General features: G+C 33.3%; 1 protein-coding gene and 1 non-coding gene across 2 annotated transcripts; both read left to right on the top strand.

The window, feature by feature from the left end:
- The first annotated feature begins 1,496 nt into the window (after positions 1–1,496).
- On the top strand, positions 1,497–1,603 carry LOC141716207 (small nucleolar RNA R71). Its single transcript, XR_012572924.1, has one exon. It is a non-coding gene; the product is annotated as a small nucleolar RNA R71 (small nucleolar RNA).
- Positions 1,604–10,990: 9,387 nt separating this feature from the next.
- On the top strand, positions 10,991–13,513 carry LOC141712649 (uncharacterized). Its single transcript, XM_074515662.1, has 3 exons — positions 10,991–12,160; positions 12,654–12,882; positions 13,133–13,513. The coding sequence occupies exons 1-3, from the start codon at positions 11,268–11,270 to the stop codon at positions 13,295–13,297; spliced, it is 1,287 nt and encodes a 428-aa protein (XP_074371763.1). The 5' UTR covers positions 10,991–11,267; the 3' UTR covers positions 13,298–13,513.
- Positions 13,514–18,844: the final 5,331 nt, after the last annotated feature.

The following is an 18,844-nucleotide window of genomic DNA, read 5'->3' as shown; positions in this document are numbered from 1 at the left end:
TCTTCTTATCTTCCTCGAAATCAAGAATTACAAAGTCAGCAGGGAAGAAGAGTTTATCCACCTTGACCAAGACATCCTCCACTATACCTCTTGGATAAGCGATGGAACGGTTAGCTAGTTACAATGACATGTATGTTGGTTTCGGATCAGGCAGACCAAGCTTCTTGAAGATAGATAAGGGCATCAGATTGATGCTAGCTCCTAAATCACATAAACACTTGTCGAACGACAAGTTCCCGATGGTGCAAGGAATAGTGAAGCTTCTAAGATCTTTAAGCTTCGGAGGCAACTTCTGTTACAGCACAGCACTGCATTCCTCCGTTAGAGCAACGGTCTCTAAGTCATCGAGCTTCACTTTCCGAGAGAGAATACCTTTCATAAAACTCACATAGCTAGGCATCTGTTCAAGAGCTTCAGTGAAAGGTATGTTGATATGAAGTTTCTTGAACACCTCCAAAAACTTCTCAAACTGCTTATCCAGCTTTTTCTTTTGCAGCCTCTTAGGAAAAGGAGGTGGAGGATAGATCTGTTTCTCCCTTGTATTACCCTCAAGAGGAGTGTGTTCCACAGTAGTCTTCCTTGGTTCCACCTCTACTTCCTTCTGCACATCTTCTTTAGCCACAACTGCATTTTCTGAATCTTGAGATTTTTCAGGCTCTTCGTCTTGCTGAATTTGGGGGCTTGCGACATTTCCAGACCTTAAGGTGATGGCGTTCACATGATCTTCAACTTCCCTCTTTCCTGGATTGGCTTCTGTATCACTAGGAAGCGTTCCTGGTGGTCGATTCAATAAGGTATTAGCAATTTGCCCTATTTGGTTCTCCAGAGTCTTGATAGAAACAGCCTGGCTTTGGCATATAAGAGCCTGATTTTTGTACATAAGCCTCAACTCCTCCAATTCAGATTTTTCATTCGAAGATAGACCTGCATCATGAATTTGTTCTTGAATTTGGAGTTGTTATTTTGGTGCAATTTGTTGCTGAAAACCAGGAGGGTTGAATAGCTTATTTCCAAACTGCTGGAACGGCTGTTGCATCGCATCCTGATTGTTGCTCCAGCTGAAGTTAGGATGATTCCAGTTGTCAGGATGATAAGTGTCTGGAACTAGTTGATGCGATCTCTGAAAGTTGCTCACAAACTGAGCTGAGTAGCTTGATATAGCGCATTGCTCTGTCGCATGCGGACCTGCACACAGCTCACAAACACTAATTATCTGCTTAACACCATAGTTAGTCGGAGAATCGATCTTCATAGACAACGCCTTTAGTTGAGCAGTGATAGCCGTAGCTGCATCCACTTCAAGAACTCCTGCTACCTTGCCCTGTGGATATCTCTGGGTTGGATACTGATATTCATTAGCAGCCATCAGTTCAATTAGATCATAAGCTTCCTCATAGCTCTTTTCCCATAATGCTCCGCCTGATGCTGCATCGAGCATGGGTCTGGACTGTGCTCCCAACCCATTGTAAAAATAAGTGATGATCATCCAATCAGGAATTCCATGATGAGGACACTTCCTAAGCATCTCCTTGTAGCGCTCCCAAGCTTCACTTAGCGATTCTCCCATTTGCTGCGCAAATTGAGTAATAGCGTTTCTGATTGCAGCTGTCTTCGCCATAGGGAAGAATTTAGTGAGAAACTTTTGAGCAAGATCTTCCCAATTAGTAATCGAACCAGCTGGTAGAGAGTGTAACTAGCTCTTAGCCTTGTCCCTCAGAGAGAATGGGAACAGTCTCAGCTTAATAGCATCTTCAGAAACACCATTGAACCTGAAGATGTCGCAGATCTCTATGAAATCCCTAATGTGTGTATTGGGATCTTCCGTTGGAGAACCCCCAAACTGGATTGAATTCTGCACCCATTAAATTATGCCAGGCTTGATCTCAAAGGTATTAGCTGTGATAGCTGGTCGGACAATGCTAGATTGAATATCATTGATCTTGGGTTGAGAAAAATCCATCAAGGCTTTCGTTCGTGTTGCTGGATCTCCCATTATAATGAGTACCTGAAACACAAACAAATAAACCGTGAAAGTAAAAGAATCCAAGTCAGTGAACTTTAACGACCACTGATGATAAGCACATAAACTAAAAATTAACACCGAGTCCCCGGCAGCAGCGCCAAAAACATGTTAGGGCGAAAAAACGCGCTAAAATACACGCAAGTATACGCGTTCGCAAGTAGTATAAGATATAAATCAGATTCGTTCCCACAGAGACTGGTTTAGTTTAAGTTCAATTTATGCACCTATGCAACAATGTATGGTTATCGCTCAATGCTAAGACAAATAACAAATTAGGTTTTTATTAAACTAAGAGATTATACTAAATAACATTAACTAAGAGAATTGAGGTTGAATTACTATATATGACAAATATGGGATTCTAACTTCATTAAATACTTCATTCAATATCGTTTTTATTCTTAACCTTAGCATGTGATGGTGATAACACTAATCAGATAACACGAAACTGATAAACGCCAACTTTTATTGCACGAGTACCACTCTACCAGACATCCACAAAAGAGATAGAAGCTGAATAGGCACCAATTATATTGAGACCCTATATGTCTATAGAATTTGACAACATAACGGTTTAAGCATAAGTTATCTATCTTGATTACATAGGGCAAGTAAAACGGTTAGAGTTACCCACTAATCATGCATACAATACATGAACCTATGCTAGCATGGCAAATTCTAAACCTCTATATTCACTGTCGCTTCAATAGAGATTAACACGCTATCTTATATGTTAGCTACGCACATAAGACGAATAAGCACAACCAATACTAGGATATCAATCAATCACCACACACCAAGATATCAAAACAAATTAATTATTGAAATCCATAAGTAAATCCGCTAGAACCCCATGATAACGATTAGCCCATAATTGAACTCATCGTCACCATGGGTTCCAATGAAAGCATGGTATAAAACAAGGTCTTAATAAACTAAATAATAATCAAAGTACGAATAAATGAGATCTAGGTTTAACAAGAACGAAAACGAGCATCCAAAGTTACAACTAATTCAAAGAATCACAAGTTGAAAATAAGATCTTCTTTTTCGGACTTGTTCTGTGCTTCTAGGTCTTCTCCTTGGTATCCCAATCTTCCCGGATGATTAAAACCTTTTTTTTAAGTATATATATGCCCCTAGTGGACCTGGACCCTTAAAATCGTCAAATTCCACTCAAAAAAAGCTTTTTCAGCGAAATCAGCGATCAGCCACGCCCTGAGTGGCCGCTCAGCTCTCCTGAGCGGGCGCTCAGCTCTGCTGAGCGGGCGCTCAGCTACTAACTGGGAAAATATTCTGATGAATCTTATTTTGACCATAACTTGAGTTCTACTCGTCAGAATTAGGCGATTCAACTGCCCACGCGAAGCTAACGAGATTCTCTACAACTTGACAATGGCCTTGGCTTCCAAATATGATCACTTTTTATTATATTTCCTTAAAAAGCTCTTTTCTTCATTTAACTGATACCTGAAATGCAATAACACAAAAACACATCAAAATACCAACAACTTGAGTCCAAAACACCAATTTAAGCTTGTAATAAAGCATTCCAAGTGGATATAAAATCCACTTATCATATAATAACATCTACAAGTTTGGATATGGGTTTATGTCAAACATTATCATACTTTCCAACCCTTATGCTTCGATACACAACTAGATCTAAATCTATTCATTACTTTTAAAGCCTCTTCATTATAACTCATCTACACTTCTACACTAACACAAAACTTTATCTTGATATTTTTGTTATTTTACACAGAGTTGGATTTTTATTTAATAAATATTAATTTTTATTGTAGGTATGGAGGAGATATAATGAAAAAGACATGGAGTTCATTTCTATTTCGAGTAATATCAACTTATTTTTCTATTCTATCTCGAATAAGTTAAATTAAGTTTTAATTACTATAAGTCTTTTCAATTTAAAATATATTAGTAGCAATTTATTTTTCTTTTCTATTTTAAATATGTTGAAACAAATTTTAATTATTATAGGTCTTTTTTTACCTAAAATTTAGGGCTTAAAGTAGGTAATCTGATTTTTAATATTTATTTCCAATTATAACGGAATTTCGAGAAAGTGAAATTTCGTAGTTGAGTTTTTGACTCAGATTCGAAGCTGATTCGGCTGGATTATATATTCAAAACTACTTTTAAATTAATTTTTTTCTCACAAGCTTATCGTGGGTTGTTTAATCGTCAGAATAAGACTTCTAAAACTCCAGATTTGGCCCAAACAGTGTATACTACGCAAATGGCCCATAAAATTCAAATGTAAATCAAATTAAACTTAATATATTATTTTTAAACAAATAAATTACAACAACTATATATAAATGAAAAGTCTTCAAAAATTTATGATATTTTAATAATTCTCTGCATGCAAAAAGTCAGGCGGCTTTAATAATATCAGTTCAAAGAGAAGGGATTGGTGGTTTTGTAATCCAGTTGGGGTGGTTACTGCAACTGAGAAGGACTTGTGGATAGATTTTATAAAGAAAGGTAATTTTGATATTATGGAATTTATAGATGGAAGTTTTAAAAGGGATGTCCAGGGCAAGATTTTAGCTGCCATTGGTGGATTAGTTCAAAATTTTGCAGGAGAAAAATTCTTGCAGTTTGTTGGTCCTGCATCGTTTCCTAGCGTGTTGGAGGTGGAGAGATTTGCTTTGGAAGTTTTTTTTAAGTTGATCAAGGATAGCAGGTGGTCTAGTAAACATATAATGGTGCTATTAGATAATGAGAATTTAGTTAAGAAAACTGATTTAGGGGTTCTTCAGGAAAAGATATGGAATGAAAAGTTGTTGGATGTTCAGTTAAAGCATATTAATAGAAGGTGGAATGAAATTACAGATGGGCATGCAAAAAGGGGAGTTTTATGAATAATTTGGAGGTGATTAAATAGGAGAATTGTTTTATATTAGAAAATTAATTTCGTTTATTAGGATTTAGTAGGTTTTAAGCTAGTAAATTGTCTAGTTATGATTACTAGTAGTATAATTATTTTACTTAGGGAAACTGGAAAGGTTTTGTTAGATTCCTTCTTGGAAGACCAAACGGTTGCGTTGGGGAATAGTTTTGAGGCTATAGGGTTATTATGACAGTCTCTTGGGGGGATTAACTGAGGGTGGTATATAAGAGACTCTATGCATATAGACATTTCACACATTTGTCTGTTCGGAAATTCATATGTATTTCTTTCTAGAGAAAATGTAAGTATAGGGTTTACAGTCTTGAATTAGGGTTTTAATGGAGGAAGAGAACATCAATGTTAATGCGAGGTGGCTGATGCCAAGTAAGGGGGTGGTGAAGTGTAATGTGCACAACTATTCTTCACAGGAAGCCTTGCCAAATGGGCAGAATTCGGGTATAGGTGCAGTTTTTAGGGATTACCTGGGGGTCATTTTGCATATGACTGGTGGATCTTTGGGTCTGGGTGATCAGAGGGAGAATGAACTGCATACATTGTTAGAGGGGATTAAGGAGGCATATTATAAGGGGTACAAGAGGGTGATCTTGGAAACTGATCATGTAGACGCATATTAGGAGTTGTATAATTCTATGGTTCTTGGCGGGAGGCCACAATATGCACATGTTTTGTGGTAGCTAAATCAAAGGAAGGCTGATAAAAACTATAAGTGTGAGCTTAAGTTGGTTGACAGAGAAGCTAATGTGTTAGTTGCATATCTGGCAGAGTATGGGGCTAACCACTGAGATAGGATGGTGATTGTGGAAATGGACTTTGAGAGATTTGAAGAATTTTAGTACTTAGACATGGGGCTGGGAAGCATTGAGCAAAGGTCCAGGCATGTCAGACAAAGTGAGATTGAAGCTGATGTTCTGGAAGATGAGGTGCTTGATCCTCAGGAGGATAATGTGCCTCAGGAGGCAGAAATTAATGGAGCACAAAACCAGGGTATAGGGTTGCATGATGAGGAAGTGGATGCGGATGCAGTGGGTGCGAGCATTGCTGGTGAAGAGGATTTGGAAGGGCTTCAGATTGTGGTGGGACTGCCTGCTATAGGGGTGAATGGAGCTGCTGGTGTTCAGGAAGAAGCTGCAATAATGGAGATGTAAAGCGGCGCTGAAGTAAAGTTGCTGAAGGAGGAAGGCTGTTGGGGAAGTCCAACAGTTTTTTATTAGTTAATTTTAATTGAAGTTAATTTAGTTTAAAGTTCAGTTTTTAGTGGTTAATTATGCTGGAATATGGTATGGTTTATGGTATTTTTTTGATGAATTTAAGACTGGTTAAGCCCTTTCTCATTGGGCTGGTTTGTAAGGTTTATTGGGCTTTGTCCCATTTATATACATGGTTGCTTTTCAAAAAAAAAGTACAAGAAATTACTTCCTTTTAAAAAAAATCATAAGGGACTTATATATATGTGCATTAATATGTTCATGACATATATATTTGTTATCATACGGATGTTCCGGCGCAATAACTCAATTTGGAGGTTAGTTAAATTTTTTATTAATATATTATAGAACATGTAATTTATGTTAAGTTATATGTATAACAACATCTAAAATGGGTTTTTGTCATTACTTGTGAGGCTTATTCTTTATAACTCATCCACATTTCTACATTAATAAACGAGCATGCATTTTATCTTAATATTATTATCATATTGTTGTTATTTTGCATTCATTTGGATTTTTATTTAATAAAATATTAATATTTTATTATAGATATGATGGAGATATAATGAAAAAGACATGGAGTTCTTTTAAAGTTTGAATATATTAATATCAACTAATTTTTCTATTTTATCTCGAATAAGTTAAAATATGTTTTGATTATTATAAGTCTTTTCGATTTCGAATATGTTAGTAGTAATTTTTTTTCTATTTTGAAGAAGTTAAAATAAGTTTTAATTATTATAGGTCTTTCCTTACCTAAAATTTAGGACCTAAAGTAGGAAATCTAATTTTTAGTATTTATTTCCCAGTTAGAACTGAATACCCGAGAAAGTGAAATTTCATAGTTGACTTTTTGACTCAAATTCTGATATGATTCGGTTGGAATTTAAATTCAAGACTACTTCTAAATTATAGTTTTTCTCACATATTTTTCATGAGCTGTTTAATCATCATAATCAAACTTTTATAACTTCAGATATTGTCCAAACTGTGTAAACTACGCAAGTGACCCATAAAATCTGAATTTAAATCAAATTAAACTCCATATATTAGTTTTAAACAAATAAAATTATAGCAACTATATATAAATTATTTTTTTTCGAAAATGTATAATATTTTAACAATTCTTAGCATGCAAAAAACCGAGGAAGGACCCATGGCCATGGGAGTTAAATGGGTCAATAGACCCTCCATGTACAAATCTTTAATATTATTTACTGCAATGCTCTTTCTTTTAAAAAAATTGCAAGCTGTCGGCTCTCGAATGTATATAAAGATATCAAATACAATATTCTTTATTTGTAGAGTCTTGCATATTTTTATTGTTTCAATATTTAATTTTTTTTGTCTTAATTATAATAATTTTTTATTAGTATTGTATTTGACGGGAGAACGGCTCAAAATAAATTTTTATCTAAATTATAATAATTCTTTTATTAGTATTGTTTTTGACGGGAGGCAGATCAACCTAACATTTATCTAAATTATAATATTTTTTTATTAGTATTTTGTTTAACTAGTAGGCGGCTTAAACTAAATCTTATCTAAATTTTAATAATTTTTTTATTAGTTTATTATGTTTGACAGAATGGCGGCTCAAATTTATTTTTATCTCAATCATAATAAATTTTTATTAGTATTGTGTTTTACGGGAGAACGATTAAACTAATTTTTTATCTAAATTATAATATTATTTCATATTATAATTTATCTAATTAGTATTTTTAATTACAATAGGCGTAAAGGGCTAACAAAGCATCATAATTAATTCAATTATTATCGACTTAAGAAAACGTGATATAATTTGGTATCATGAAAAAATATGTATGCAATTTTGTTTTATTATGTATATTATAACATGTGCCATCCTAACAAAGCGTGACACAAAATGGACAATAATTATGAATAATTTATTTTTTTATTAAATATAGTTCATATTTTTCTTAAATAATCTTCATATGAATTTTTTTAAAAAAATATTTTTAGGCTCACTGCGTAGTGCGACTTTGTCGGCTAGTACCTATATAAACGAGAAGAGGGGGGCGTTTAGGCGGCGTCTCTCATATCTACTCATTCTATTTTTCTAATTTTCTAAATATTTTGAGTTAATAAATATCAAATTTTACAATTACCTTATATTTTGCTAAATATATTATTCGTAATATTCTCGTATAGTTTTCACAATATCTTCCATTAAAATTTTTGAAATCAACCTAGGATGATATTCTCCTAAGATTTTTACTTTCTTTTTAAATAAACTTACAATTCCTAAAATTAACTTACTATATTATATTTTCAAAAAATATTCTTTTAATTTTTAGTTATGAAATATTATAAAATCAAGTATTTATAAATATATATCATCATTCGTGATATTCTCTAAAACTCTTTGTAACATCTTCCATTAAGATTTTGAAATCAACATGTCATCGTAATATTCTCCTAAACTTCTCATTTCTCTTTAAATTAACTTAACATTTTTATATTCCCCTAAATTTCTTTCTAATATCATTTCTCCTCTTTCTCTTAAAATCAACTAACTATATGATATTTTTCTAAAAATTTTCTTTTAATTTTTAGCCAATGATGGTGGTGATGTAGCGTCTCTTATATTGTTTCAATCTATTTTCTCAATATTTTATATTATTAAATAGAAAAATATTATATTAATTATTAACTATTAAATAATATATAATTTTATGATATTAAATTGGTAAATAATAAGAGAGGTACTCATTGGAGTAGACATATCGAACGAGAGAAGATTTTTTAATTTATGGATTATTATATTTAATAATTATTTATAATTTTCGAATGGTCAATATCAAATAAAAAATATAAGCAAAATACTCAAAATTTTGTGGTTGATCATATATGCACGAAACCGAAACCACACATACATCATAGATGCAGAAGAAAAAACACATACATGCAGAAGAAAACAAAAGAGCCGAACATCAAAGTGTATTGAATGGTAATTGGAGCTGTTGAATGGTAATTGGACCTGTTGAATGAAGAGGGGGCATAAGGTAATAAAATTAACTAATTTTATTTATCAGCGATTGCGCCATTATTTTAAAATTAAACGCTTCATTTTCTTGTCACATTTCATTATTTTTATGTAAATAAATAGTTATATGATCTTATAAATTAATATTTTTAATTTTATATAGAATTGTAAAATTTAAACACTTTATTTTATTCTCACCTTTCATTATTTATAAATAAATAGTTACATGGTCTTGTAAATGTATTTAGTTTTAATTTTGTATCAATTTTCACAACTATGCATTTTATATATAACAAAATTAAAGAATATCCGGTAGATTAGTTGAAATTTTAATTATGAAACTAATTTTATGGTGTATTCTTATTTTTTTAATATAATATTGTACCCCACAATTAACTCAAACACTTATACATTTATACTATATATACTATATTATAATATATAGAAATATTAAAAATTTGATAGTCGGTCGGTCGGTACTTAGTGAAATTACTTAATTACCCTTACTTAATTATTTTAATTTTAATTCTAATTGATATTGAAATCAACTTTCTCTATTATTTTATCAATTTCAATTCTATTTTATATCGAACTATATATCATTATAATTTATATTAAATTCAACTTCTTCTACCAATTTATATTTAATTCATATTGAGTTTTATATTATTCTAAGTTGTTATTTCGGGCTAAATTAATAAGCAAACTAAATATAATTATTAGGAATTACTTTATATGTCATGTGAATCGGGATAAGATAAAATAATAATACTACTGGTCCTCTAAAAAAATTATACAAATGAATTTGGATAAACAAAATATTATATTTTATTTATCCAGGAAAAAATACATTATATAATTGATTCTGACTAACACAAAACTAAAATAAAAATACAATTCGACCAACAAAAATAAAATAATGTATACTAATTATTCAGTCTAAAACAAAATTAGATTATTAATCCATACTTATTTTTTTTTAAAATTAAACCAAAAATAATTAGTTTGATTTGGTCGGTGTATTGGGCATCGGGCTAAATAAAACAATATTGATAAATCAAATTAATATTAGACTAAATATAATTCGTATCATATTGATGTGAACTAAAAATCAAATTTTAAGTAAAACATAAATATCATTTTTTAAAAATGCACATAGAATTATCAATAAAACTATATCATGAAATTAGTAATATTATCTTCTTTAAATATCTTTTATAGAATTACTGTTAATCGATTAAGTAATAAACATGTTAAATTAATATTTTTTAAGGTCCGAACATAATGAATACATTATATTTTTACCCTCAATAAAATAATAATTTCGTTTTAATAACATTTCCCTCCTTACCCATTCTATCACTTTAAATAAGTTTAAATGTCCTAAAAAGTTATGAACATATACGTCTACTAATATAATTATTATGAAGTCATTTTATTTAAAATTTTAAATGAACAAAATTAGGAAATTAAATTCAATTTTTTTTAAAAAATATTATATAATATTAAAAAAATCTGTACAATCCGTGTATTATAAGGTTTTAAGCTAATCACATATTAATTTCTTAACGGAATAAATTATTAGAGGATTTTTTTTCAAAGAGGTTAAACATGATATATAGATAGATTTGAAGGTGAAAACATACACAGAGCTCGCATGATATTAGAAATAATTAACTGAAAACAAATGTAAATAAAAAATATAATAATTGCCTCCCCATAATTTCAACTAAAATCAAATGTCTCTAAACACTATTAATTCTCACCGCCCAAAAATAATCCAACGGCTGAGATTAAATTCAACTAGTTCCTCCTCGATAAATGTACTTAAAACTCGTTCCTCGAACACTCTCTCTCTCTCTAACACAACGCCCCCACTTTCTCCCTCTAAACTAACTTCCACTTCTCACTTTCTCTCTCTACTCTCCTCTCCCTCTCTCTCTCTTACTAATAAACACACACAATACACACACTGTAACAATTCTGATGAAGTTTCCAGCGCCGGAGTTTCTCATTACCGGCCGGCGGTACAAGAGCTTCATTCATCCACACTGAGTGAACATTATATACATACATATTTACATATATATGCACCTCGCGAGACACGAAACAATGGAGAGCACGACGAAGCTTACGAGAACACATTCGTCGTTGCTTCGGTCATCTCCGACGATCCGATCATCAATACACAGCCTCTCATCTATAAATGAGATACAAGATTATGATTTAGAGGAGCAGAAGTTACATAAACCGGGTTCCGGGTCGGGCCGGGTCCGGATCAAACCCGGGTTGACCCGGTTCGGACCGGTGATTGCTTTGGTAGTGATGTTTGTGTACACAACGTATATGTATTATAGAGGTGATGAAATGAATACGTCGGAGAATTTGTTGTTGGCGTTGATTTTTATAGCTGTTGTTGTATATGTTGGTGGTAAAAACAAGAAGTTAATTGGACAAAGTTGTGTGATTTTGAGACATTTGTGTGTTGAGTATGCGAAAAAAATCGGGTTTTTTAAGAGTAATAGTAAGCCTGTTCAGTGGTTTATTGGTGATTCGGATGAATTGCGAAAAGGGGGTAAGTCTGGAGATGAGGTAAAGGTCGAGAACTTTGTGAAGGAAGGGGTTGAATTTTATAGTAATGGGGATTATTACGAAGGGGAATTTTATAAGGGGAAGTGTAATGGGAGTGGTGTTTATAACTATTTTGTGAATGGGAGGTACGAGGGTGATTGGATTGATGGCAAGTATGATGGGTATGGGATTGAGAGTTGGGCGCGGGGGAGTCGGTATAAAGGGCAGTATAGGCAAGGATCGAGACATGGATATGGTGTTTATAGGTTTTATACCGGGGATAGTTATGCTGGGGAGTGGTTTAAGGGACAGAGTCATGGGACTGGAATACAGACGTGTTCCGATGGGAGTTGTTATGTTGGGGAGTTTAAGTTTGGGTTGAAGCATGGGCTTGGGTGTTACCATTTCAGGTGAATTTTAAAAACTTGTTTTTGATTTGGGTTTGTTCTGATGTTGGAATATTTATTGATTGTTTGAATTGCGTAATTATTGTAAATGGGAATTTGAGTAGTAGTAGTAGATTGAGTAATCTATCGATGAATAATGGTAGATTCTATATGTTGGTAGTTATTGAATTAGTTCTAAAAGCCAAGTCCTTTTGGTACTGCTGGCCTGGTTAATTACATGACCTGCATTAGCTGCATGAGGTGAATCTACGTTTCTAGTTAGAAATGTTTGGAGTTACTGAGCCATCTAGTAAAAATTGCTTTAGTACTTCCTACTAAATTCAGATCATGTTTATCGAATCTGGGGTTTAAGTGTAGACATTTTGTTCTTTATAACATACACATGCTATCTTGTAGTTTTTATTTTGGTCACTATATTTGGAGTGGTGAATTTTCATTGAGAACACAGATATATGAATTTATTGGAGATATTAAGTGTATTCATTCAATGATGCAGAAATGGAGATAGATATGCTGGGGAATATTTTGGAGATAAAATTCATGGTTTTGGTGTCTATCACTTTGCTAACTGCCACTGCTATGAGGGTTCGTGGCATGAAGGCCGTAAGCAAGGTTTTGGAATGTATACGTTCCCAAATGGTGACTCAAAATGTGGCGAGTGGGACTCTGGCTCCCTTAAAACAGCGGTACCCCCTCTAGCTGACACCACCCTCAGAGCAGTTCAGGTAATTTTTACGCCCATACACTTATTATCTCACAACTCAAAGGGGCATTCTAGTATTAATTTATCCAAATTTTTTTTCTTTTTAGAGCAGTGATAATTAGTACGTAATGTAGGCTGTCGTGTATCATACTATTATCTGAAAGTCGTATTTTAGATAAATGACTTCATTTCCTAGATAGTCGCTTGTCGTCAATGCTTATTCCAAAGCAGGGCCTTAGTGTTTTCTGCCTTTCCTTTTGTTGATGTTGCAGGCTGCTAGAAAAACAGCCGAGAACGCAATTCGCTTACGCCAGGTTGATCATCACGTAAATCAGGCAGTTACAGCCGCAAACAAAGCTGCTACTGCTGCAAGAGTGGCTGCTGTTAAAGCAATTCAAAACAAAATCGATGGCAAATTTTGCAACACTGACCTGTAGAATTCAAACGTATTGTTTGAAGTGTAAATTTTACGTAATTAGTATGTACTAAGAAAGTTGTAATTAGTATGTACTAAGAAAGTTGAACGCCGCCCTGGTAAGCAAAAGCTAAGCAGAGGTTGAGAAGAGTACGATTGAGGTTTGGTTAACCACAATGTAATCTGTATATAAACTAATATGTACATCAATGGAAGAGTTTTCTTAGTTTGTCCAAAATTGTGTTCAAGTTCAGTGTACTTCCGATACGAAAATCAATCATTGTGTTCTGTTTGGCAATAACGACATCTTGCCAGCTTGCTCGTTACAACCAGAGCTAAATTCACCTATTCAGGACTAAACTTTTGAGGCTTGTAAGAGAATACTATTATTCTCTTCAAGACTGAACTTTTGAGGCTTGTAATATGTAGATGTTCATGTCAATCAATCTCTTTTCAGTTTTCCCATATTGAATACCATCCAAAGTGGTAAATAATACTCCAAAGAAATTTCTAACAAATTCTAAACTGCCAAAGAAAATGCAAATGGATATACGAGTCAACAGGCCTAACAAATTCTACAAGCAAGTGCAAGAACCAAATTTCAGTTTTGATATGCCAACAACTATGCATGTTGTATGAAAGCATAGGAAAGAATAACAAACTTACTTATCTAGCTACATTTGGCTTTAAGAGTGGTTTGTTCAAAAGTTGGCCCTCAAGTTTCTTGCTTTGAGGATTCATAATTATTAAAACCGTTATTGTCCTATTTAGGAAGAGAATAGGTGAAAATAATGTTGGAAACTAGTTCATTGTACGTTAAAATTGGTATGAAAACACACATGACTGATAAAGTAGGAACTTTGTTGGGGTCCAAATATTCATGTTTGTATAAAAAGAATGTCGTGAAAGGAGCCCTTGGAGCTTACGGGTTAAGATGTAGATGCGATTCCCTGTCTGCGATTAGGACTTCCTAACAGATCCGAGGCCATGTTCATGTCACAAACATTTTGACATGGAGGATCCTTCAATCTTGCATGCCACATTAGTTGGATCCACAAACTAATTTAGCTAACGGATTTTTTTACAAAGCAATTTACTAATCATAGGGCAGAAGCGGAGGCGCCTCTAGGCTCTAGGTGCCCATGCTTCCATTTATTTCAAACTAAGTATATATATTTATATTTCAAGAAAGTGTATATATTTTTACATGAGACTCATATACTCGGACAATGAACCAATAAACGAAATTTTTTACGGTATTCATAAATCACATGTGAAGAAAATTATGGGCTGAGATATTATATTATTGTTTATCTTTTTCTCGCTTACTGATACTTATTTTTATGGATCATTATTTACGTAGCACACATATATTTATGCACACACAACCTCTTCATTCTTAGGATAGGCTATACCCTCACGAAACACTGTCTTATACCGTATTATTAGGTATGATTGATTGGCTGACTCATATACTAAATTGAAAATGCCTCCTGAGACCTATATCCATATTTGACAATTTTACAAAATATTACTCTCTGTCCTATATTGTTAAAAGTTTGAAAAATATCCTCTTGATACCTATATCTTGCCTCCGCCACCTATCACTGGTATAATTTTTTGGTCACCTTGTATTAAGAAAGTGGTGTTGGAATAATCTTAAATTTAGTTATTAATTATTTGTTTATTTAATTATTAGATATTTAGCAATAGATTAATTATTAGAGAAAAATATTAATTTAGAATTGTTTAGTAGTGGGGTAGTGGAGTAGTGGAGTTATGGAGTAAATTATGGACATGTAATTTACCCATTAATTAGTAGTGGTTAGTTTTAGTAATAGTTAGTTTTAATATGTTTGTAAAGCCTATATAATGGCTAGTTTACCTTGAGTTTTAGAAGAAGAATAAAAAGTAAGTAAAAATAGCAGTACAAGTTCTCTGCAAAATGTAGGTGTCTTTTTCTTCTCTAAGTTTTTCCAACATGATATCAGAGCTATATGTTCTAGGGCTTGTGAGACTTTTATAAAAATACATACATTTATATATATATATATATTAAGTATTTATGTGTGATTTCAAATGGCATTAAAAATTTCTCCATATATATTTAGTGAAGTATCAAGATGAAATGATAGGTGGAAAAGAAAAGAAAAGCAAGAGATCAATGAGGGAGGAAGAAATTGGAGGAAAAAATGAGGGACTGCTATTAGCTAAAGGTTCATCCTCAAAAGGCACAGGTAACAAAGTTCAATGTAACCATTGTCATAAGATGGGACATGAAGAAAAAGACTGATGGTACAAAGAAAAGCCACAATGCTACAAATGCAAAAAATATGGGCATCTGGCAAAGAATTGTAGATTTCAGAATGATGAAGAAAGGATGGCACAATTGATCGAGGGAGAACCACTCCTTTAGAGTTGTGGAGAGAAAGTGCTCCAAAGTGTTTTTGATGAGATAGTGCATCAAAATTGATGGTGGTGAGAAGTGCATCACAGGCGAAAAGAAAGTGCTTCATAAATTTAAGATTATGGGGTGAATGTTGGAATAATCTTAAATTTAGTTATTAATTATTTGTTTATTTAATTATTAGATATTTAGCAATAGATTAATTATTAGAGAAAAATATTAATTTAGAATTGTTTAGTAGTGGGGTAGTGGAGTAGTGGAGTTATGGAGTAAATTATGGACATGTAATTTACCCATTAATTAGTAGTGGTTAGTTTTAGTAATAGTTAGTTTTAATATGTTTGTAAAACCTATATAATGATTAGTTTACCTTGAGTTTTAGAAGAAGAATAAAAAGTAAGTAAAAAGTAAGTAAAAATAGCAGTACAAGTTCTCTGCAAAATGTAGGTGTCTTTTTCTTCTCTAAGTTTTTCCAACAAGTGGTACCTGTGATATAAATAACAAATTTGTAGGTCAAATTAGTTTGAATATGAACCAACTCCACTAATTTATGTAAAACTATGTGGTTCAAACTGAAGCAGAAGATGATACTCAAAAGATTATGCAACTTAAATGAAGCTAAAACCAAGGGATCCATTAAGCTGTTTTAACTTTTTAATATGAAAGGTTGATGCCAGTATTTCACCATACTAGCAAAAGCTCATGTGCTTGTTTGATTAAATAGTGGGATAATGTTTGAGAGTGTCATTATTTTAAATAAAATCACATGGTATAGTAGTGGAGGATTGGTGGGGTTTATATGGTTTAAATGTGCCTCTGTTTCTTTAACTTTTTCTTGCATGCTTGATCTACAATCCTCCTGTTTTCTCTATTCTAATCATCAAACTTTTTCTCTGTCTTTAAAAATTTCAAATCTATTATTAGCCTCAATTCTTAACATCTCATTTTTCTCTGTACCAACACAAACGGGATCTTCTGGTATTCGTACAAATATAAAAGTAAATGTACTTTTTATATCCCTCCATTTCAAATTAACAATTTAATTTTAACACAAAGCTTTTCTTTTAATTAAAATTTTGAAAACTACGTATTTTAGAAAAAAAGTAAATTATAAAGGATAATGTTATTTCCAAAATCTTTTTTTATTTCTCATGCAAAAAAGTGAGAAAAAAAATTCAAATCATCGTTATTATTATTATATTTCAATTATTTTTCAGGATTTCTATTGTAAATATACAGGATAATTTTATCACTTTAATCATGTTTTACACGGAAAATAAAAATATAACTCCGAAATAACATTTTTCCTGGCTTGGTCAACGGTTCGATGAGTTACCATAGTCAAGATCGAACACTATTATCAAAAGATCTTTATGTTCTGTACTCTATATTAGTACTCCTACTAATTTGATTAAGTAAACACTGACATGGCTAAAGATATTTTAACAGACATGACACAACATGGATTTGAGGATTTCTGTTTGTTAAGTACTCCCCTGCTTGCCCTTGTTATTTGAATGAGACCTAAATTTTTAGTGGTAACATTTAAATATAGTTATATATTTGTGAATTGTTTCCTTTAAAGGGATCAAATTCTGACAATTTTGGAAAGTGGTGAATAATTTATCGTTATCGCTTCTTGAATAATTTGGATCTGGTCAATTTATGAGATGTTTTTTTGAAGTTGTAAACATGTAAGGTAAAGTACATACGGAACATGCATTTAAGTGGACTTCACTTTATTCTACCCTACTACTATCCATTTTCAACTTTTCCCATCTTTTTATTCCCAAGTCTTTTCTATTTTTAGATATAGTATGTAAAACATACAAAATTATTGTTTTAAGAAAATTATGAAAACTATATTAATGCTGCGTCATCTATAAGGTCGAAAACTCCAAAGTTTGTTAAAAAACGCCTTAATTCTTAAACACTTCGTATTGTTTATATAATGATCAGAAAATTAAACAAAAGACTTGTTTCAGAATCTTTTATAATCCTTTTTTTAGGGGTGTTAAGTTGCTCATTTCCTCCCCTGCATCTTGATTTATCAACTTCGATTACCGTGGTTCAACTTCACTTAAACGGTTCATGTAGTTTTGTATAATTACAAGATATACTATATATTCGTTAAGATGATCCTATATTTTGATTGGTTGATTGTTATATATAGTGGATGTTGGGCTTGCTGAGCAGAGTCCGCACGGATTTGTTTTTGGGCACCTCCCAAAAGGCCTCATACTAATTGGAGTTGTCTGGCTGCTTATATTCTAGCAAACTGCCCCTCCCACCCCCTTCACACATCGGGCCTGACACCTGTCGATTCTGCCTCCTTCAGTGTGACTAGGCTCCCCCTCGACCCATACTGAAAGTCCATCTGACTATCTGCTCCCCCTAAGCCCATACTGGAAGGCCCGTCTGCCTTTTCCTTGAGCTCATTCTGGGGCAAGCCCATCTTCCTCTTCCTAGGTCACTTCTGGAGCTCACGTGAGATTGTTATGGACCGTCACAACCATAGCTTTGACACCACTTGTTGGGCTTGCTGAGCAAGCCTAACTCTACATTAGTATGATATTGTCCGCTTTGGGCCGAGCCCGCACGGGTTTGTTTTTGGGTCACTCCCAAAAGGCCTCATACTAATTGGAGTTATCTGGATCCTTATATTCTAGCAAACTGCCCCTCCCACAAACGATGTAGGACAACTCCTAACAATCTCCCCCTTCACACATCGGGCCCGACATCTGTCGATTCTGTCTCCTTCAGTGTGACCAGGCCCCCCTCGACCCATACTGAAAGTCTATCTGGCTATCTGCTCCCCCTAGGCCCATACTGGAAGGCCCGTCTGCCTTTTCCTAGGTCACTTTTGGAGCCCATATGAGATTGTTATGGACCGTTTATAACCTGAAGCTCTGATACCACTTGTTGGGCTTGCTGAGCAGACCTAACTCCACATTAGTATGATATTGTCCGCTTTGCTAGAATATAAGCAGTTAGACGTGAGCTCCAGAATGGACCTAGGAAGAGGCAGATGGGCTTGCCCCAGAATGGGCTCAAGTAAAAGGCAGGTGGATCTTCCAATTTGGGCCTAGGGGGAGCAGATAGCTAGATGGACTTCCAGTATGGGTCAAGGGGGAGCCAGATCACACAATCAGGAGGCAGAAT

The sequence above is a fragment of the Apium graveolens genome, chromosome 3 (assembly GCF_009905375.1).
Source record: "Apium graveolens cultivar Ventura chromosome 3, ASM990537v1, whole genome shotgun sequence".
Taxonomy (NCBI): Eukaryota; Viridiplantae; Streptophyta; class Magnoliopsida; order Apiales; family Apiaceae; genus Apium; species Apium graveolens.
This window is presented reverse-complemented; position numbering and strand designations above follow the sequence as displayed.